Raw genomic sequence first — 22,993 nt, forward strand, 5'->3', positions numbered from 1 at the left:
TGTTCTTATTGCAGAGTAAATGCCTTTGCGCATTATCGTGGTATTCATACACCTATTTTTAAAGTCTTGAATTTTGGTTCATTGCTTGCCATTGTACATTTGACTGTGCAATATATCCTTATATACCTCAAGTGCAACTACCTTTGTTTACATGTTATTTATTACATCTACTCTACCTATTTTATTCCTCAAGTGTAATACCTCTGTTTATATTTATTTATTACATTTACTTTACCTGTTTTATTCCCGTTTTATTTGTTTAGTCTTGTCAAGTATGTGTTTTAAAGCGCTGACCAGGAGCGGCAACTGTGAATCTCGTTGTATTTAATACAATGACAATAAAGCTTTTAGATAAATGGGGGTGAAGCTGAGGAGAGATGACAGGAGAGAGTGTTGGCCGAAATGTCAGATGTCAGATAAAACACAAATTAAAGGCAGAAATGGAATATAATATTAATAACTATGTTTTCTTTAGTGTATAATCACCTGATAATAAGAGTTATTGTGTTTTTGTTACCTTAGAATGAGCCGTTTATATCTACATAAGGAGCCAGTCCTCTAGACGGAGTCCGCCATGTAGCCCAGAACGGACAAACCAAACTCTGTTAACTTCTCCTGCTTGGGCCGGAGTCAAAAACGTTACTCGCTCCCATCGCCGCCACCACTCTCTCTCTCTTGCTTCACCACTCACTTCCCACGTCCACACCAGATGGCTCTAGAGAGGGACATTCACGTTTTCGCGTCGGCCACCGGAGCTCTCCAACGCGCTCGGCACACGAGACACATTCTTCAGTTGGTTCTCCTCACCTCACCGCTAGATACCGCCAGATTCTACACACTAGACCTTTTAAGAGAAGCTACTTTAAATTCACTTCTGGAGAAAGAAAAAGACTATTTTTAGAGAGAAGTTGTGAATTCACTTTGACAGAGGAACTCTTGAAAAACTACATTAAGCAGCTAATTGTGACGCTGCATCCTGAGGTCTTTCTTTCTGCATGAGAAACACACAGTGACCTCTACACCACTCGGTTATTGCTGTGTGTGTGAGAGAGAGTCGATGCTATATGTTCATATATAATGAAGCAGCATCAGTGGTAACTCACTTTGACAGCTTGTCACTAATGCTTACTGTTCAACATGCACCCACCTCACACACCGTACCGTGTACTATAGTGTGCTACAAAGAGCCAGTTCATAATCCCAACGTTGACACCGGGCCTAAACCGAGCGTCGCCCCGCCTCAAGGCTTATTTACAGCCTTTAAGTGTGCATGATTTTGATATTCTTTATTTTCACAGTCAGAAGTTGTGAGCAGAACTACAGAACTACAGAACTACAGAACTACAGAACTACAGAACTACAGAAAAACAGAACTACAGCTGCACTCTGACTTCATCCTCTAGAAGAGACGTCTCTGGGAAATATCTATCTTTGCTTTCTTTTTCAGCTGACAGACATGACCTGGTGACCTCGTTGGAGTTTGTTTATTACAATGAAAGATTCCACTTGACTGCATAACATTAACATTAACATTAACATTTGTTACGAGAGCTGATGCAGGAGAGACCATGTCATACTACCATGTTGAGAAGGAGGTTAAATAACACTCCAAACTTGTGCTAAATTTTGATGAGGAAAAACTGTCATCTCCATGTTCAAAGGGGTCCCTTGACCTCTGACCTCCAGATCAGTGAATGTAAATGGGTTCTATGGGTACCCACGAGTCTCCCCTTTACAGACATGCCCACTTTATGATCATCACATGCAGTTTGGGGCAAGTCATAGTCAAGTCAGCACACTGACACACTGACAGCTGTTGTTGCCTGTTGGGCTGCAGTTTGCCATGTTATGATTTGAGCATATTGTTTTATGCTAAATGCAGTACCTGTGAGGGTTTCTGGATCAATATCTGTCATTGTTATGTGTTAATTGATTTGCAATAATAAATATATACATACATTTTGCATAAAGCAACATATTTGTCCACTCCCATGTTGATAAGAGGATTAAATACTTGACAAATCTCCCTTTAAGGTATTCTAACACGTGGATGAGGAAGTCTTGGCCAGGGTATCTATTATCCGGACATAGCCGATGGTTTCTAAGAATTGGACTCTGCTGTGCCAAAGCAAAGCCTCCTCATTTATTGAAATGAATGGCGGCGCTGCAGTTTTTGACGCAGTGCTAATGGCGGTCTGCATGCAGCCTTTTTCCTCTGGGAGTCGACAAAAGCCGTTCTGGAGAATGTAAAATATACTGTAGCTTACCGAGGGAGAAGCATTCGTGCAACAAAAATATAAATTGCTCACTATATAGCTTACTACTCCTAGCCTAATACTCAAGATGAAGCTTATAGAACAATACTGGAGGGTAATCAGAAGAATTAAGACACATAAATAAATGTAAATTCTGTGTAAATGTAAATATTTAGTGTTGAGAAATTAATCTTTATGGTATGATTTGGTTTTAAAAGTTTCATCTGTTGATCGTCCTGCAACGAAACATCAAGAGAGACGGACGAACAGGGGAAGACAGAACTATTTGGTGTCAAAGATCAACATATCGGTCCCATATACTGAATACGTGTGCGTGTGTGTGTATGTGTGTGTGAGTGTGTGTGTCCGTCCAAATTTGGGAGTCTCTATAGCAGTCATTTATTTTTGGGTGTCACCAGCTATAAAGGTTAAGAGCCTGTGATATTGACTGCTGCTGCGTTCGCTGCATCACTTTGTACATTAGCTGCATACATTATACAGAAGCATCAAGCAGCCACTCCGATTCCATCTGACAGCTTGTCATTATGAGTTACAGCCACCTTCTCCTCACTATGAAATATACCATACAGAGCGCCGGCTGACTGTACATCCTCAGGAAGAGTTCCTCCGGGCAGGACGCTCAATAAGGGACGACAAAAAAAAAAACTCCACTCGAGCCAACAGCAGCATCGAAGTCGACTTCCAGTGAGGGATAAAAAATGAGGAAGAGCTGGAGTCTTAAAGGACCAAACCACTGGTTGTCTAAGTCTGTTCACCACAAATGATGTACAATTCTACCAGTATACTGTGTGTGTTTTTGAATGCATCGATTTCTTCAGTATGAAAATCAATGTAGACTTGGAGCGGATTTGATAAGAAGAAGAAGTCAAAGTAAACCCTGGGTTTTATTTTTCAGGCTAGTTTCATACACCGTTTGTAGCCTCACTTATGAACAGAAATGGAGGAAGACTACCGGACCTTCGCCCAGAAGACCGGCGTTAATGTCCCGTGTGAAACCAGAAGTCAACGTTGATTTATTTGTCAAGTAATGCGCATACTTCCGGAGTTATTTTAACCCAAAACCACGATCTTTTCCTAAACCTAATTAACTAGCTCTATTGCCTAAACCTAAGGAAGTTGTTTCCGGTGAAGACAGAAGTTTATTAAGACTGTATGCATGTAACGAGCAGAAACTGACACGTGTTGCTGCATTCGAAAAAGGAGGGTTAATGTTTTGTTACGGCCCGTTGCATGAGAATATGTTTGATTTTTTTGTGGCTGCATGGCAGGGTTATAATATAATTATGTTATTTTGGACTTTTCAATTTAGTTTTAGTTTTGCACTTGCTAGTTTTAATTTAGTTTCAGTGTTTTAAAAAGGTTTAGTTTTTACATATTTAATTCTAGTTTGTTGTTGTTAGGACAAACTATAATGTCTCAGAAGTACGTAGATACATAAACTGTACACACCCAATACATTGTTGGAGAACTGTGTAGGAATGGCCATAATGTTTAATGTTTAAACAAACAAACACAAGACTTACAATAAAGGCTGAGAGACAGGAAATATATATATAAATGTGTGTATATATATACATATGTTGACCGAGGCAGGATGTTTGTGTGTGGGTTGAGATCTGATTCACTGACACTCGGTCATCTATTTGTTGTTACTCTCATTCACTATATAAACATTTGCTATGTGTGTTTTTTCTTATATGGACCCAAGGATGTGTTGTTGTTGCCATGGTAACAATAAAAAACGTCAAAACAATGGAAAAAGTTCATTGTTTTAAAGTTAAAAGAAACAATCCAGCACTAATATGAGGTGACTGATCAGAAACTTGTATTAAAGCCAAATCCCAAACCACTAATTAGCTAATGGACAACATCTATCACATCTGACACTGAAGGCTAATTAAGCCGCTTACACAAAACAATCAGCACCAGTGCCGTTGGACCAGGATGCTCATTAGGATGCATTAACATCGTCCGACCACACAGCTGGATTATTTAAGCCAATCAAACAAAGTGATATTAAAAACATCTCCAGCACAGCATGCAGTCGTTTCTCAAAACGCCGACATGCAGTCCAAGAATTAGACTTTATTTTTTTCTTTGCTGAATCAGGAAGAAAAAAAGGATGTTTTTTTTTAAATATATATTTTTAAATAACACACAGATTTCTTGCTCCGATGGTTCTGTGTTTGTTTTGTAGACTCTTTATATCGTGTTGACCTCTGATTGCCCCGAGCAATGTTACAGCAGAAAAACAATTTAGCAGTTTTTAAAACACGTCTGTGGCATCTGAGAAAATGTGGTTTTAAATAAACCAAACGTTTGGCTGTGTTATGGACGGAGCTTCTGTTCTTTCTGGTGCATCAATTTTATAATTGTTGCCCACTGATGTGTTTAATTGTTGCTCTAAAACCAGGATATTATTAGTCAAAAGGTGCACAAATAAATGCTTTAAAGGAGCTAAAGCATAAACATATCTTTATAATAGCATCATATTCCTGATCATCATCTTTTTATTTGTTTCTCTCATCTTAACATTCAATTTCTATCATTTTTTTACGATTGCGACAGTTTGTTGCACTCTTTGATTGGTTGATTTCTCCGTCTACAGCAACAAATACAACATCATGTTGATAAAGGGACATCACGATACTATTAAATGTATTTCTTACAGGTGTACGTCTAAAGTTTAAGGGATTTCTTTAGGCTCAGTGTCTGATTGGCCTGTGGGACCAGCCCGTTCTCATTCCCAAGGTGTCAAATACCGAGGGCTTTGTGACGGCGGTTGGCGTTCGATACCGACGCACAAGGCACCCTTTAGCGCCGGTATGAAACGCACCAGGCGTTCCATTAACTACAATGTAAACCCAGCGACAGCTAACGCTCAGACAAAGTGCTGTGGCGATGTAGTTTAAAGAGCGGAAAGACACACACCAGGTGGGCGGGAGAGGGGCGGTGGACGGGTCCAACAAACACAAAGCTTCTCCAGATTTTCTTCACTGTGAGGTAGACTTGAGATGATGTAATGTGGGCGCTATACTGCAGCGCTATAAGGACGCTGCTGGGACCCGGCTGCTCTCTCTCTCCGGAGTCCTGACCGTAGTTCCTCCCTGTTTTCTGAAAACCCCCTCAGACTGCAGCTGAACCTGACCTGAGCTGGATTTGCATCAGACAACACAGGCACTTAATTAACCTCTCAGCTGGTGTTGTTGTTGTTCCATTACAATATTATACTTTAACATTACAACTAAAAGAAGGAATTTATTTCAGATTGTAAGAGATGATGTGAGCCTCCAGGATGCCCCAAGAGGCGACCTGTTGAGTCGCCTCACGTCGCCTTTGTCTTGATTCAAAAAGTTGCTCTTGAACACACCGTAAAGACCACAGCGGACGGCCGACTACCACGTACCTTCTGCGCCGGCAGGCGGTGGCATTCTGTATTCATCATTCAAAAAGGGAAACCGGAAAACCGAGGACGGCAGTTATAAAAGCCGTTGTTATGATACGAACATGAAATAAAGCGCCGTCTGCCGACCATTTTCCAGATGTTCATGTTGTCGTGAAAATATCCGTGTATTGGAATGATCAGATGAGAGGAAGATGAAAAATGTTCCCCTTGACTTTACTCGTTTTCTTGCTTTCCTCACTTCCGATTCTCTTCTCGTGAAAAACTTCCAACATGGGCAGACTAGAGCCGACGTTGCGGGACACACCGAAAAAACTCGGCCGACGGACGCTCACCAATGCCCTCAAACTGTCCGACGGCCAACTGTCTTGGCTCGGTGCGTCGGAGCCTTTGAGTTGCTCTGAATAAGAGCATCTGCTAAATGTTTAAGTTGCCAATAATGATCAAATGACAGCTCAACCAGACCAAACAATGAACTCTATAATCAAAAGTGTGTTGATGAGAATACACCCTCTCAATGCTTGTTTCTTTCTGTGTGAGTTCAGCATCAGAAGCCAGAGATATTCCACTGCTTGCAGAAACAATCCTCCGTTTCTGACATGTGAGCAGCCTCAACACTAAAAATATCCCCTTCAGAAAGACTCTAGTAAAACAGGACTGTTTCTATTGAATATGCAGTGGTAAGAAGTGCACCTGTAAGCACAGAGAGGGAGGCTATACTGCACAGTTTGCAATGAAATGAGAATCATTTTCCTAAATCGCCATTTTGCGAGGATATAACGAGATGTTTTACTATCAACACCGAGGCTCGGGGCTTTAGAAGGCTTTACGGCGTCTTTATTTACAGAGGGTGTCGTCGTGGCTGTGACATAAAGTGACAGTTGTTATCTGCTCACTTGTGCAGTGTGCTGGAAAAGCTTCAACCTTCCTACAGCCTGGTCAAAGGACAAGAGGAGGCTCAAAGAGGACATCCATCTCTCCCCTTCCTTTCCTCTGTCTGATCCTTCCTGTTGTTGTTGTATTGAACAGATGCCAGGAGGGCTTCGGTGTTTGGAGGAGGGAGGACATTGGCCATTAAAGCATCATGTTGCATTACCACTGGAGCAGCGAGACTAGAGGAGGAGAAAGAGAGGAGACCCTGAACTCATCTTTGTAAAAATCCCCCGGATGACAATGGGGTTGAGATATTTTCCTCTGCTTTAAAGCAGCCCGTTCGCACTAAAGTTATACTAATGCCACGATAATGTGCAAGCAGTTAGCGTGCAGTAAGTACGCCTTTGTTGATTTCCGTGTGTCATTTGTACGCCATGTATCCTGTACTGACTACAATGTAAACGTTGTTTAGACACCGTTAACAACTGTTTTGTTTCATAAATTTACGTTAGTGACGATTGTCACATGATGGTTGTCACATGTTTTTTAGTGATGTTAGTGACGTGTTTTCTCTCGTTGTGTTACGTTGTTTCCGTACGTATTTTACTCAGCTTATTTACTTATTTTAAAGTCTGTGTAAAACAAAAATAAATATGCATTCTGGGTTTTGTCACACCACAGAAGAATGTGTTACTAACCACCCAGTCAAATTTGAATGATTAAGTATATAAAATTAGCTTTCAAAATCATGGAAAAATAATCAGTATTCTCTGCTCTGTGATGCTGGGGGGCGTGTCGCTGGGGGGCGTGTCGCTGGGGGGCGTGTCGCTGGGGGGCATGTTGCTGGGGGGCGTGTCGCTGGGGGGCGTGTTGCTGGGGGGCGTGTCGCTGAAGGCGCTGAAACCTGAAACCTCTCTTAACACATCCATGGCTGAAACCACACCCACAAGAGGGGAAGGTGCAGCCTGTCAGGATTCCTCAGAAGCGGCGAGCGAAGAGGGAAGAGCCCAGCGCCGAATTGCCGTCTGACGGGCGGAGGGGGGAAATGTGGCCTACGGAAGACCGGTTGACCGGTGTCGCTCGGGGGCCTGAGTCCTTCTGATGGAGGCTCAGCCCGTGGACGATGTGAGGCCGGTAACGGCCCCCGTCACGCAGTCTGCCCGAGGGATTCAACTCAGCAGGTTAGGGACGGCCGCTCAGTGTGGGAGGATCCACCTGCGGGACCTGTCCTCACGGGACCTCTCCCTGCTGGCTGGCCCCCGCCTGGCGCATTTCATCTGAGACGGTGCGCTCTAAGCCAGCTTGGAAAGGCTCGGGGTGAGGGTGGCTCGCGGCTTCGCGGCCACAAGCTTTACAGCGCTAGAAATAGCCTTAGTGTCACTCCTGGGCTTTTGTTTTGCCTTTGAAAAACCAGGTTTGTGAAGACGGGTGGGGTTATGTTAAGGACGGCTCCACTGCGTCACCGAGCCGTGATTTCAGCCCCGCCTAAAAAATCCTGAACACAAAACTGGCCAAAAACAGTTCAACGGTCTAACTCCACAATCCAGAACTACAATGTTCACAGTCTTTGCAACACGTTTTCAGTCATTATAATCCAACATTTATAATGTGTTTAGAAACAAAACTCTGAATTTCTCTGAATGTTGAAATTGATGAGAAAATCTATTGGAGGATTCACTGTGAGACGCTGGGGGGCTACTGTACGTTTTCAACGGCAAAATAACAACCTCAACTCACAGCTTATTGTGCAATAATAATATTCTGCAAGCATTATATCCCATCTCCACAAATGTCCTGTCATGTCTGAATAAAGCCGTAAAGAACATTTACATGCCTGAATGACTTTAACAGACAGATATGTTGGGTAGTATGGAAATAGGCTGCGCTGTATTTCCTGCCTTAAACATCTACTTCAGTGAATGATTGATTTTATGGCGTAATTAAAAAGCAGTGCAAGAAGATAGTACTCTGTTAAAGTGGATGGGCTATTAAGTTAGCTTCCCCCTGTGTATATAACTACTATATCATCTACTGTGGGCCGGCCAGCAGTGAGCTGAAACATCACAGTGGAGTCAGAGTAACAATAATATTGGAAAGCTTAAAGAAACCAAGGTATGCCTTTAAGGTAAAGTAAACCTAAGATCTTGTAATTCTACTGTTTGTTTCTGCAAGGCCTGTGGAAGCTTCACTCACACACCTCAGGCCTGATGCTGTTTCAAGGTTGACAGCTCGTCAGGATGAGTGACAGATGCAGCGGTACCGAGTGACAACGGAGAGGGCGAGAAGAGCCGCACACTCTGCTGACTCCCGGCAAAAAGTTGCATACAGTAGATTTAAATCATGGGTGGTATGTGATGTTGACAGGCAGCAGTTACATACACAGTTGGTAAATGTGAGCAAAACTGACTGTTAACATTTCTTCAAGTCAATCGCACAATGACAAAGAAAGGCAAAACGACGACAACGAGGCAAAGAAGTACCAAAGAGACAAAGAAAACGACTACAAAGAGACATACAATGGCAACATAGAGATTCCATGTGACCAAAAAGAGACACAAAATGACAACAAACAGACTCAAAACAACCACAAAGACACAATACGACCATAAAGCAAACCAAAAAAATCACAAAATGACACAAAATTGACCACAAAGCGACCACAAGAGACACAAAACAACGACACAGCGACACAAAACTACCACCAAGAGACCGAAAACAACTATAAAGAGACACAAAGAGAGACAAAGCGTAACAAAGCAACCGCAGAGACACAAAACGACCACAAAGAGACACAAAACGACCACAAAGAGACACAAAATTACCACAAACAGACACAAAATTACCAAAAAGAGACACAAAACGACCACAGAGAGACTCAAAACTACCACAAACAGACTCAAAACTACCACAAACAGACTCAAAACTACCACAAAGAGACGAAAAACAACCATAAAGAGAGACAAAGCGTAACAAAGCCACAAAACTACCACAAGACAGGCAGTTGTTTGACTCCCTCCATTCTAACGTTTTAAAACCCACCTATGGTTTTAGCTGCGCTGTCGGGGGTGTAAATGAATGTAACAGCTCTCACATTCAGAGAATAAATAAATGTCATCCAGTGATCTGTTATCATCCTCAGACAGCAGAACCTCAACGTATACCGGCCTCCGTCTACTATGTAGGTTATAACATGATCACATTATTATTATTATGGTATTCTAAACACACTCTCTCACACGGATACGTGTTGAAATGTGGATGTGTATTTAGATGAGGTAGTATATGTGGGTCACAAAACATCCCTATGAGTGTGAATATGGGTCAGAATACATCATACATCCCCTTAATCTCCCTCCTCTCTCTCCGTCTCTCTCCCATGTGGGATAGATGGCAGAGAGACAGATTATCACACCCTGCTGGCCCACATTCCTGCCTTCCTCTCCTTTAATCATTACTCGTTCAGCTCCGACCAGCCCGTGTTGTTGTTGTTGTTTTGTTGTGGTGGCTTGTTTGGATTGTTTATCACCAAAAAACTAACGCTGACTCGCTGATTGTGACGACATCACCGCTCATGAATTATGATTCAGAAGAATGAGGTGTTCAGTGCACTGTTGTCACATTTTATAACACACATATAGAACATTTAGTTTCAGATCTGAGTGCCCACTGGTGATGGGATTCTTGCTTGAATGTGATTTTATCTGTGGGAAACTAGACAGCTAGAAAAGTCAAGTCAATTTGATTTATATACAGCCCAGTATCACACATTACAAATTGGCCTCAATATGCTTTACATTTTGTACAGATTTTTCTACCAAGATTGGGTCTTATTCTACCCAGATGAGGTCTTATACTACCCAGATTGGGTCTTTTTCTACCCAGATCGGGTCTTATTCTACCACATGGGGTTATTCTACTCAGATCGAGTGTTATTCTACCCAGATGGGTCTTATTTTACCCCGATGGGGTTTTATTCTACCCAGATTGGTTTTTATTCTACCCAGATTGGGTCTTTTTCTACCCAGAATCGGGTCTTATTCTACCCAGATGGGTCTTATTCTACCCAGATTGGGTGTTATTCTACCCAGATGGGTCTTATTCTACCCAGATTGGGTGTTTTTCTACCCAGATCGGGTCTTATTCTACCACATGGGGTTATTCTACTCAGATCGAGTGTTATTCTACCCCGATGGGGTTTTATTCTACCCAGATTGGTTTTTATTCTACCCAGATTGGGTCTTATTCTACCCAGATTGGTTTTTATTCTACCCAGATTGGGTCTTATTCTACCCAGATCGGGTCTTATTCTACCCAGATGGGTCTTATTCTACCCAGATGGGTCTTATTCTACCCAGATTGGGTCTTATTCTACCCAGATCGAGTTTTATTCTACCCAGATTGGTTTTTATTCTACCCAGATTGGGTCTTATTCTACCCAGATGGGTCTTTTTCTACCCAGATTGGGTCTTTTTCTACCCAGATTGGGTCTTATTCTACCCAGATTGGGTGTTATTCTACCCAGATTGAGTTTTATTCTACCCAGATTGGGTCTTTTTCTACCCAGATTGAGTTTTATTCTACCCAGATTGGGTGTTATTCTACCCAGATTGAGTTTTATTCTACCCAGATTGGGTCTTTTTCTACCCAGATTGAGTTTTATTCTACCCAGATCGGGTCTTAAATAAAATAAATAATAAGTAACTATGGTAACACTTTGTTAAAGCAAAATGTCTCTTTGTCTTGTGTACATGTTATCAGGTTAATTAGCTCAGCACAGGTTATAACATGTAAAAGAGACCGGAGCTGTTAGAAGGCATCTCAGATAGAGACGTCATACTTCCAGTGTTTTCTCTAAACCTGTCTCAGAACTACTGCTATATTGAACACACAGAGGAAATGCAGGAGCATTGAAGGTCTGGAAGGTTAACTGGGTGTCCTATGAATACAGAAAAAAATGTATAAATAAATTATGCTTAAAATAAGTATTTCTATTTAAAAACTGTAAATATAGATCACAGAGACTCAGTGTGACTCCGGTATCTCTGTGGCTGTGTGGCACACAACAAAATGAAAATAAGTCCTGGCAGTGACTGCAGAATATCCTCCTGTGATTGGTCAGTGATCTCTGTAAATCCAGCTGTGATTGATCAATAAACTCTGCAGCTCAAGCTCTGATTGGTCGATGCTGATTGGTGAATGAGCCTCATAGATTCAACCACAACGGTCAGGGAGCGCTTTAAATCCAGCTATGATTGGTTCATCAAGAGTTCAGCTGGGCAGAAAATACCATGATTTGATCCATCTACTGTACACACACACACACACACACACACACACACACACTCTGTACAGTAGCGTCCATGTACACACTTGACCGTTTCCACCGAGGCCATCTGCTAAAATTCAGGAAATAAGCTGTAATTTCACCAGAGAGTGTTGCTGTGATGTATTTGGGGACAATGTGAGTAATTTCCTGTCGCCATCTCACCTCACCAACGAGTCACAACATGACACCTGTCCTCTCTGGAGCCCCTCTCCCACTGGACAAACAACCCACCAACATCTGGCTTAGTGGGAAAAGTTATAATCGGCATTCGTTCTTGGGACAAATGACTCTTCAGTAGTCATGAGTATTTATTGGACACGCTAATTTCCGCCTCTGGTCCGACTCTTTCTTTTGCCTAATTTATACCTCTGCGGAGGAAAAGCTTGCACAGAGCTTCTGCAGAGCTTCTGCAGAGTCACAGAGATGGTCTGCAGAGCTCTCAGATTGGACATCAGAGCCGGGTTGTATTAAGAGGCTGAACATACCACCTCCTCTTTTGGTTCTCTCTTTTCTCCTTATTAATTCTAAGCACAGGAGCTCGTCCTCATCATCCAACCCTTCCATATTTTTTTCCAGCCATGGAGTTGTGTTGGGCTAAACGTATATGGAACTATTGAATCACGTCTATCAAATAAATCAAAGACAGGATTTGAAAACCAATGGGTCCGAATCAGAAACAAAATACATGCTACTATCTGTCGCGCTACTATTAAATGTACAAAGAGTTTGAAGACAAACTGAAGTAACCTCCGTAACATTTTCACTGTCCTCCGTGCTGCTTTCTACGGTTTACTAACCCTGTTCTCCGGCGTGTTTGTGATGTTGAACGTGACACACCAGAAAAACAAAAAAAGGCATAGGGAAATGAGTCAATCGCCTGTTTTTAACATTTGAGAAGCTGCATATATGTGCTATTATTAGTGCATATAAGTCTTCTCCTCTTTTCACCTCACAGAGAACGGTTGGGCTGATGGTTTAGAATATTTCTCTTTGCTTCATCTGAGTAGCACATTTTATTTTTATGCTCCTAAATGTTCATAAACTGTGACGCAGTTAGCACTTTCACTGCACCTGTCTGCAATAAAACCCTGACAGCTGGAAAATATAAACTTTGAGTAAATGTTGAAACGGTTCACACTACCCCTCTCAGAAGAAGAAGAAGAATAAGAAGAAGAAGAAGAAGAAGAACCCCTGTCTGTCTGTCTGTCTATCTATCTCCTGATTGACGGATGTCTCAGCTGTCTCATTCAGCTGAAGTGGTTGGACTCTCTTGTCCCCTCATCTCCTTTGAGAATCACCTCGTTGCTCCGTGTTTTCTCGCCCCAAACAACTGAGGAGATGGCAAAAAGCAGTCAACCCGAATCCTAAACTCGAGTAGCATCACAGACATTACGTCTGCTGCCCCTAAATGCATGCTGGGATAAACGCCAGCATCTCTAAAAAGACCTTAAACAGAGACTTTAGCTCTGTCTTACATCCAAACTAGATACTAATTCGAGGTTGTCGGGCAACGAGTCACGCAAGAGTTTTTGCAAGTTTTTGCACATCAGATTTCGCAGTTTGCGGGTTATCTTCTAGACACAACCTTTTTCCTGCTTTGTGTTGCTCCTTCCATTTCCCTTGTGCATTGCATTGTGGGAGAATAGTGTGCATCAACACTCCCAACAAAAACTGTTAACTGTATTTAGTATGCATGATGTCTGCTTTGAGTATATTAATATAGTCACGTTTCTAGTGTGAACACACTTTGGGACATGGCGCAGGTCCGCAGTATGAAGGGAGTCGGATCATGGGCTTTTCAAAGCATTGATATTCTTCAGCGAAAACATTGCTTCTATATAGTAAAGTACCACGGCGATGCAATTCAGCTCTGCTTACAGGACACGTTGTGGATGATTGGGTCCCAAAAACATGGGATTGTCACCCATCAGACCGGTTTTTTGTGTCCCATGTAAAGCCAAAAGTCAACAAGTCAACAACATAGCCTACTTAACTACTTAACAAACATAGTTATTTTAACCCAAACCGGGATCTTTTCCTAAACCTAACCAAGTAGTTTCCTGTGAAAACGGATGTTTACTTTATAAAGAGTATGCATGTAACCAACGGATATTAACACATTGAGAACTTATGATACAGGATACCTCGACCTACTCATCTGGTCACTTATCTCCACTTATAAAACTGGCCATGTGGTTTGCATGCATTAAAGAAAAGAAAGAGCAGCAAACAACCTTTTGACAATCACCTGATGCCGTTCCTGTTACACAATAATCTCTCTAACGACATCAGCACCTTTCTGGCCTGACGAGACGTATAAAAGCTGTGAAATTGTTTTGACATTTCAGAGAAGAAAGACGTAGAGACGGAGGTGTCCACTGAGAGTTTGACAGGCAGCCGCTGGGCAGCTTTAACCTCTGCAAACCTACACAACAATTTCACATAGGACATCGTGGCATCATGGCGAAAATTCATCTTAGAGCAGCTTTGCAAACAATTCTGAAATATAACAAAACATATTGTTGTTTTCTTTCTTTCACCGCATCATACTATATATATATATATATATAAATATATATATCATGGTGTCTGTTTCAAATCCTCCACGCACGGCGCCTCAGACTGATTTGTTGTCTGTTTTCTGCCGACCCATCAGAGTGTTTCTGTCTGTCGGTCTGTCGGTCTGTCGGGTCGTTGAAGGAGGATTACATCCAATCCAGTAAGTGCCTGCCGGTGGCTCAGCGGCAACAGGCAGACGAATAACAGCCCAAATAGTTCTAACATCATATCACAGAGACCCGGTTCAGACAGACCTCTCCCTTTTTGAATTATAAGACTCTCTCTCTCTCTCTCTCTCTCTCTCTCTGACCCTCCTCCTCCTCTCACACTGTCTCTATCTTTGTCTTTCTATGTGTGATTCCCTGTGAGGCTCTTGCCCTTTTTGCTCATCCCTCTCTCTTCTTTTCTTTTCTCCCTCTCTCCCAGAAGTGCTGTGTAGGGGATAACAAAAAGGTGGAGGTGGAGGAGAGGCAGAGGAGATGATGAAAGAGGTGGAGAGGGAAGGAAGAAGTGATGTTTAATCATGTTAAAACAGCTCCAGCACACACACCTCTCCTCCCCTCTGGACACACACACACACACACACACATTTACAGATCGCACATGTTGTTGAACATGTTGTAGATAGAACGACTGGGAACATCCAACATGTCCATCCTCACAACTAAATTGGCATTCTCATTACGCTCATTCTTCCCTTTGACTTCCATCCATCTGTACTTTCTGTTCTCAATCTGTCCATCCATCCGTTTCCAACTTCATCACATTGAAGAGCTGATTAAATATTTATCTGTTTATTCTTCCTCTTATGCATTCATTTGCACATCTATCAAATTACTGATTATTCGAAAGGAACATACCAAACTTTATCCATGATTTTATGTATTTACTATGCACTTTACATTATAAAGCATGCAAGTTTTGGCTCAGTATCCTAGAGTCCAGGCAGTCATTTGTGTTTACTAGAGTTTCCACAGACTTCAAACTAATACAATTACCTTTATTTTACTTTTTAAATCAGTATTGAATTGGGTGAGTTACCTCTGCACCAGCGCGAAGAGAATCCCTTCCTCTGTGGAGGCAGGCACACCTGTTCTGAGTCAGGTTAAAGCTTTCACACAGGACTAGGCTGCTTTCCAAGTCATATACTCAGAGGTACGTCCTGCATACTGCGTACCGCCTACAGACTGTTCACACTGATGTCAAGCAATACATCTTCTCTGCATCACATGACTTTATTGATCACAACGTTACCGAGCTACCGTTGAATGAAAATTGTTGATCACAAATGTAGATCAACATTACATCTTCCACTCATTTTAATATTTCCAGTATTATTTTAAGGCAAATTAAAATGATTGAACTATGTAGTGATAAATGTTTTCTACCGCAGATTATATGCTTATATGCACCGATCAGCCATAACATTATGACCAGCTGCCTAACATTGAGTAGGTTCCCCTCCTGACCCGTCGAGGCATGGACCCCACTAGACCTCTGAAGGTCTGCTGTGGTATCTGGCTCCAAGCCGTCAGCAGCAGATCCTTTAAGTCCTGTATAAGTTGCGAGGTGGGGCCTCCGTGGATCAGACTTGTTTGACCAGAACATCCCACAGATGCTCCCTGGATTGAGATCTGGAGAATTTGGAGGCCGAGTCAACACCTCCAACTCGTCGCCATCCACATGATGTAAAAGAAAACGTGATTCATCAGACCGGGCCACTTTCTTCCATCGCTCCATGGTCCAGTTCTGAAGCTTTTGGTCGGTGGACACGGGTCAGAACCAGCATTAACTTCTTCAGCAGTTTGAGCTCCAGTAGCTCTTCTATTGGATAATCTTTTCTGCTTCCAACACATCAACTTCAAGAACAAAATGTTCACTTGCTGTCTAATACATCCCCGCCCCCCCCACTGCCAGGTGCCATTGTAACGAGATAATCAATGTTATTCACTTCACCTGTCCATGGTTATAATGTTATGGCTGATCAGTGTAAATCTGAGCTCTCAGCTTTTCCTCTTAACTGTACCTTAACGTCACTCGCCATCGTTCACAATTACTTTATCCAACTGGTAATTTTTTAAATTGTCTGCCTTCAGTCTGCCATTGGACAGTCTGAAGAGCCGCAATGCATTTTGGGGAGGTTGAGTATGTCCAGTAAGCTAACGCTTACATTCTTGCTAATCTGGCATACATCCGGGCATTTCTCGTGTACACAAAATCCACATAATATGCAGTTGGAATGCACTAAATGTGCAGGCACCCCTTCATATGACTAGTATGTGATGTTGAACAGACCTAGCCATGCTTTGCCCCTATTATTGGCCAACAGTCTCCACCTGAGGGAACACGATCCCTCTCTGCCTCACCTCATCTCCAGACAAGAACATCGGTATTGGATGCAACAGGAGGGGTCTTAAAGAGACAGGTAGTGAAACGGAGCATTTCAGAATACAGGTATATTCAGACAGACAGGATGAGTGTTTTTTGAACATGAAAGCATTTAAACATGTTCTAGTAGAAACCCCAAATACAGCGTATGAACCTTAAAACGAGCATGATATTTATTCCCCTTTAATGTTCCTTTTATGGTGACATTGAACAGCTGAGCCAATACGTCCATCTCCAAATGGCAAAGTTAATGAACTGAGGAGGAGGATGCAGCAGCAGAGTGTGCTCAAGTCAAAGGGAGCTAGTCAATACTGGCACTAAAGACATTAGCAAAGACATTTACCCTTCACTTCTCCTTCCTCTCCCCTCCCTCCCACTCTCCCCCTCTCCTTATTCTTTCAATCGTTCCAAGCCACCTCCCTCAATTTCTCTCTCTGCTCCTCTCTGCTCCCCTACTTCCCCTCGAGAGTGATGCCGTGTCCCCCGACACCCATTTCACTTCCTAAACTCTTCCTTGCTCCTGTCCACTGCTTTCCTCGTTTCATCTCATCCCTCCTTTCTTTTTTATTTCACCCATGCTCCATCACCCCTCTCCCCTTGATTCTTCAGGTGTTTTATTATAGATAGATGGATGGATAGGTGCTACACAGACACACACATATGCAGACTTGACCACCTGTGGTGAGTATTAATTGTCTTTGGGCCCTGATGGGGGGTTAGTGAGGTGGAACAGCCTTGGTATTTGCTGACCTGCTGGGCCGTGAAATCTCCCCGCATATGCACGCGCCTCATATCCATTTAAATAGATTTAAATAAACGACCTTACACTGTGACTGTAGATTGGACGGGAGCTCGCTCGGACGGATGGATGGACGGACAAAGAGAGAGAGAGAGAGAGGTGGATGAGATAGGAGGTAAAATGCCGTTAAATGAAGTTTTTCCTCCCATTTCCATAAAGCATGGGAATGTGATGATTGATGGCTCGGTGCATGGCGGGAAAGGCGAGGCGGTCGCGGCGCGGCGCTCTGATAGATGGATAGAAGATGTGTGCAGCGAGGGGGAACAGAAGGAGATTCCATTTCAGATCTGCCCTCATCTGATGGCACGCACACATGCCGGTGCTCTAATATGTAGATTGTGTTTAGCCTGTTTATCTTCTGCAGTGATGCCACAGGCCCCGCTCACTTAATGTGTTCCTGGAAGACACGCAAATATATTTGTTTATCTGTGACGTTGTATTTCACATCTTTATTGGTCAAGGTCATTACTATATTATTGTATTGGACTATTATATGATAACAGTTCGTTTGGTTTGGACTAAGGCTGTCAAAGTTAACGCGAGGAAAAACTGTCATGGCCATTTTCAAAGGGGTCCCTTGACCTCTGACCTCCAGATCAGTGAATGTAAATGGGTTCTATGGGTACCCACGAGTCTCCCCTTTACAGACATGCCCACTTGATGATAATCACATGCAGTTTGGGGCAAGTCATAGTCAAGTCAGCACACTGACACACTGACAGCTGTTGAGTTTGCCATGTTATGATTGGAGCATATTGTTTTATGCTAAATGCAGTACCTGTGAGGGTTTCTGGACAATATCTGTCATTGATTTGTGTTGTTAATTGATTTACAATAATAAATATATACATTCATTTGAATAAAGCAGCATATTTGTCCACTCCCATGTTGATAAGAGGATTAAATACTTGACAAATCTCCCTTTAAGGTACAATTTGAACAGATAAGACATGTACGATTAATTTCCGATTAATCGCGATTAAATATTTGAGTATCATACTCAATATCAAACAACGATTTGTTTGATATCTTATGAAGAGTTATTCCTCATTTTTGTAGCAATGTGCCTTCTTAATTTCAACACGTGCAAGAACAAATCTGAAGAAAATAGAGAAAAAAGTTGGATGTTTACTCTGTAAATACGTTTACTGAGTGACTTTCCCTCTCTCCCAAACATGAGGACAGATGTGGATGTTTATGTTGGCAGTTTGGGGACTGCGTGCCCTCCTCTGGGGCACAGCAGCAGCAGCAGCAGCAGCAGCAGCAGCAGCAGCAGCAGCAACCCTCTGGCACAAACAGCTGCCATGTGCTACATGTCAGCCTCTTTTACACGCTGCTAAAGCCCCCAAAGGTGTGTCAGGACAAAGTTCCTTGTTTATCTGGGAAAAGTTTACTGATTTTTTTTGACACAACAACATTCAGCTTCAGGTTGGGGGGGCTGCAATCATATCCTTGTACTGGTGGTCACCAACATAATCAGTAGTTGGGAAGGTACTGGAAGTATTATTGTGACATCACCAGGGTCTGAAATTAACTTTTTTCACTTCCTGCCACTGTAACAGACAAGTATTTTTTTCGTCTGTCACTTAAAAGTTTTATCTGCCACTTTTGAAATCTCTGCGCTAAATGAAGGAATAACATTTTAGATCTGATGTCATTCAATGTTCGATATATTTTACACAAAAAACATTATATACATGATAAATTACAGAGTTGGAATAACACCGTGGAGGGAGGGTAGTGTAGTACTGTACTTTGTTATTGTCATCTATAGAGGTTATTTGCATAAAAACACACAATTTAAATGATTATGAATATTTAAATATTTGCCTTGATTAAAAAAAAATCTTGGAAAGTTGTTATGAAGTTAAACAGGTCATAATTCTCTCTAAAATCTATTTTATATTATTAAAATTTATTTTCATGAGATTACATTTGAACACATCATGATAACGTTGTAATTTACCTTCATCCAATAGCCATTTTTCCTGAGCAGACTTTGAACGCCTCATAACAATAACTCAATGGCACCTCCGTTAACTTTAGCAGCTCCGCTATTTAACTAATCAGGTCTGTGCTGCAGGGTGTCCTGATGATTTCACCCGCCAATGCCAACAATTTACCTTCATTTGGCGGGTTGCAGGTGCTAATTTCAGACCCTGGTTATGGCGCTTAGATGGAAAAAAAAAAAAAATACTCTTTAAAGTATGTCTCTGAAAGACAGAGAAGAAAAACCTCATCTCTGGTTTCACAGCTAAAACCTGGACATCACTTTGAAAAACACATTTAACGGAAAAATTAAAACTTAATGCAAGAGATATGACATACATGCTTTTTGTTATTTAGTTATTTTCGTTCTTTTAAAGTCACGAGAATGCAGGAAACAAAGTCTTTGAAACTCAAATTTGGTTCACTTTGGTTTTGAAATCCTCCATATTTTTAAGGTTTCATGGTTGGCAAGTATGGTGAAAGTCTGTTTGTTTATCCACCTCGACCTCCTCCCTACGCTGACTTCTCGCACTTTATATACGTCAGTAGCTCTGAGCGTCTAATAATGAGGTGGATGGGTTTATATTGAAAGCCCGGTGCGTCTCATACAGACGCTAAAAGGTGTCCCGGTGCGTCGGTGTCAGACACCGAAGGGCACTGACCAAGCATCTGTATTTGACTAGTTGGGGGTGAGAACGGGCTGCATGATCTGAAAAGGGCAAACTTATATTTTAAAAGAAGCATCACACAGCTGAAGCCACTGATCTGTCTCAGGTGTGTTAGAATATTTCCACTGTGGTCCGGTCTTAACGCAGATGGACTCGGGAAGCAGCCTTTTTAAAGGATGACACAGGACTGTGTAAAATGTCAACCTATACAATAAACCACATGGAGGAATACCTTGACCGTTAAATAAAGCTATCTGTATCTGTATATCCATAGAGCTGCCCTTCCCAAAGCTTTTTATCTGTCTCTTCGCTCTGTTCTTTTATTCATCACTCTATTTCTTTTCCCTCGGAGGGGAAGCACTGTTGGTGGAGGTCTAAACGCCCAGGAGCGGAGGACGGAGGGATTTCAGGTGTCAAGGGAGGGAGAGAGAGAGTCAGAGAGGGATGTGAATAATAGATCAGAGAGGGGGGAGAGAAAGTGGGGAGAGAGTCGGGAGGAGAGAATGAGGGAGGCATAAAAGGTAGGAGATGGAGAGAAAGAGAAAGAGATATAAAGAGGGTGTCAAAAGAGCTGAGAGTCTGATAGGGAAGAAGCCCGGGAGCCGTGATAGGAAAAAACACGTCCGTAAAAAGTCACGCATCCTCCCATCTGTTCCTCCCTCCGTCCGTCCGTCCGTCCATCTCTTCCCTGCCTCCTCCGGTGTGGTCAGGAGTCGTTGCGTAAGACAGCGATTCATCTTTTATTGAGATGGGAAGCTTAAACATGTCTAACGTGTTCTCTGGAGTTTAAAAGCTCAACCTGTAATCCAGCTAAAAATAAACAAATAAGAGCCGCAACAACGACAACAAATCACATCGTACAGTAGAAGCACACAAGACACAACTTCAGCTCTTTCTGACATTAGTTCACAAGTGTTTTTGTTGACTATTATATTTTCAGATTTCCTTTAAAACTGCTAAATGACAGCTGGCTGACAAAGGTGATTGATTTTAAAAGCCAATGACAATATTTTTGTACTGATGCTGCTAGATGCCCACCTATGGCAAATAAATTTATCAAATGGATTACTCCAAAAATAATAAAGGCAAAATAATAAATGAGTGCCTGATGGAAAAGCTGGTACAGCCTAGCTGGATACTCACCTATCTAGCAGAGGAAACTGTTTAACACTGAACGATGGCAACAATGGACATCAAACAAAATACTCACCACGGGGAACACAGGAGACAATCTCCACACAAGAAATACACAACATGCTGTACACCAATCAGCTCTCAGATCCCGGACGAGCCCCCTTTAATTTATCTTAAAGGTAACAATTTGACTTACATGTGTTTGTGTTTCCTGTGAATTTTCAGGACTTAAAAAAACTGTCCAAAATGACCCAGACCAGTGGGCAACTCCGGGGTCTGAAAAATTAAGCCGAAATGGAAGTGCTTTAAACTTTAATTCACTCTAACAGCCAGCAGGGGGCGACTCCTCTGGTTGTATAGAAGTCTGATAGAAAATGAGCCTACTTCTCTCTTGATTTATTACCTCAGTAAACATTGTAAACATGAGTTTATGGTCTCAATCTCTAGTTTCAAGTCTTCTTCAATACAGCGTGATGTTCATTTAGTGAATTATGGTCCCATTTAGAGTCAGATAGACCGTAAAGCAGGGGGTGCTTTAGGGCGGGGCTACCTTGTGATTGACAGGTCGCTACCAAGGCGTTGTCCGGTCTGGGAGTTATAACCTTTTTGGTCGCCTCGAAAATGTCTTAATCAACGTTCGGTTATACTTATGGGGCCTTTAACTGAAACTGTTTACAACATGGGCAGTCGTGTACACGATATGCCCGGCGTTCAAGTGGTTAAGTCGTGAGAACATCGCTGCTAAGCAACGGCAATATTAACGTTACTGTCAGCGTTTAGAAGCCACAGAGGCTAACAAGCCAGCAAGTGAGTAACACAATGCAGTAAATGTAAAGCCCTCTCGTGTCACATCTGGTTGCAAAAAAAAACACATGGCGACGGCCAGAATGACGAACTCGAGGCTTCAAAACGGCAGTCCACAGACCAATGGGTGACGTCACGGTGATTACGTCCACTTCTTATATACAGTCCATGACCAAGACTGATTCACCAAGAGAATAAAACTGCAGTTTTTATATACTTGTTGATGTAGAACCTGACTGCCCAATATTCATAGTTACTATATATGTTATATGATATACTATATATATAAATATGTCATTTACTCAGACTTTTCTTTCTTTGAAATTAAAGTAAGAAAAGTTATTAAGTTTAGTAATGATGTAGAGTATGATGAGTACAGTTGGTATAAATGTGGAGTAGAGATGTGTAATCTCCTCTTTATAACACTCTCACACTTTATTTACACTGACAACTTTCATTTTAAAGATCTGATATTAGATATTAAATTACTGTAAACATACACATCTTTCTATTTTTCTGTCTTGTAATTGTGTTTTCCAGATGATTTCTCCATCACCTACAGTATATTATAATGAAAGAATCATGCTTTGTGTCTTTCAAGAAAACTCCCGTCTTGGTATCCAGCGAACAACTAACACTTATTATCAGGAGAGTAATTAAAGCAGAAAAATAACATGAAAAAGAAGAAGGAGGAGGAAGTGTTGTTCCTTACCTGAGCAGATCAATTTCATCAGCATGAACCCCTGTTCACAGTGTTTCCTATTGGCACATCTC

At 42.0% G+C, this 22,993-nt stretch overlaps 1 protein-coding gene across 2 annotated transcripts in view; it reads right to left on the minus strand.

Annotated features, from left to right (window-relative positions):
* bean1 (brain expressed, associated with NEDD4, 1) overlaps positions 1–22,993 on the minus strand; it is a 67,977-nt gene that overhangs the window by 24,385 nt on the left and 20,599 nt on the right. For both annotated transcript variants that reach the window (XM_037782968.1, XM_037782969.1), the window contains one exon: positions 22,932–22,993. This exon is cut by the window's right edge and continues 58 nt beyond it. In XM_037782968.1, the coding sequence (XP_037638896.1) occupies positions 22,932–22,956 (25 nt within the window). In that variant the 5' untranslated portion in view covers positions 22,957–22,993. The remainder of the gene's footprint in view (positions 1–22,931) is intronic.

Source organism: Sebastes umbrosus, chromosome 10, assembly GCF_015220745.1.
Source record: "Sebastes umbrosus isolate fSebUmb1 chromosome 10, fSebUmb1.pri, whole genome shotgun sequence".
NCBI classification, from domain to species: Eukaryota; Metazoa; Chordata; class Actinopteri; order Perciformes; family Sebastidae; genus Sebastes; species Sebastes umbrosus.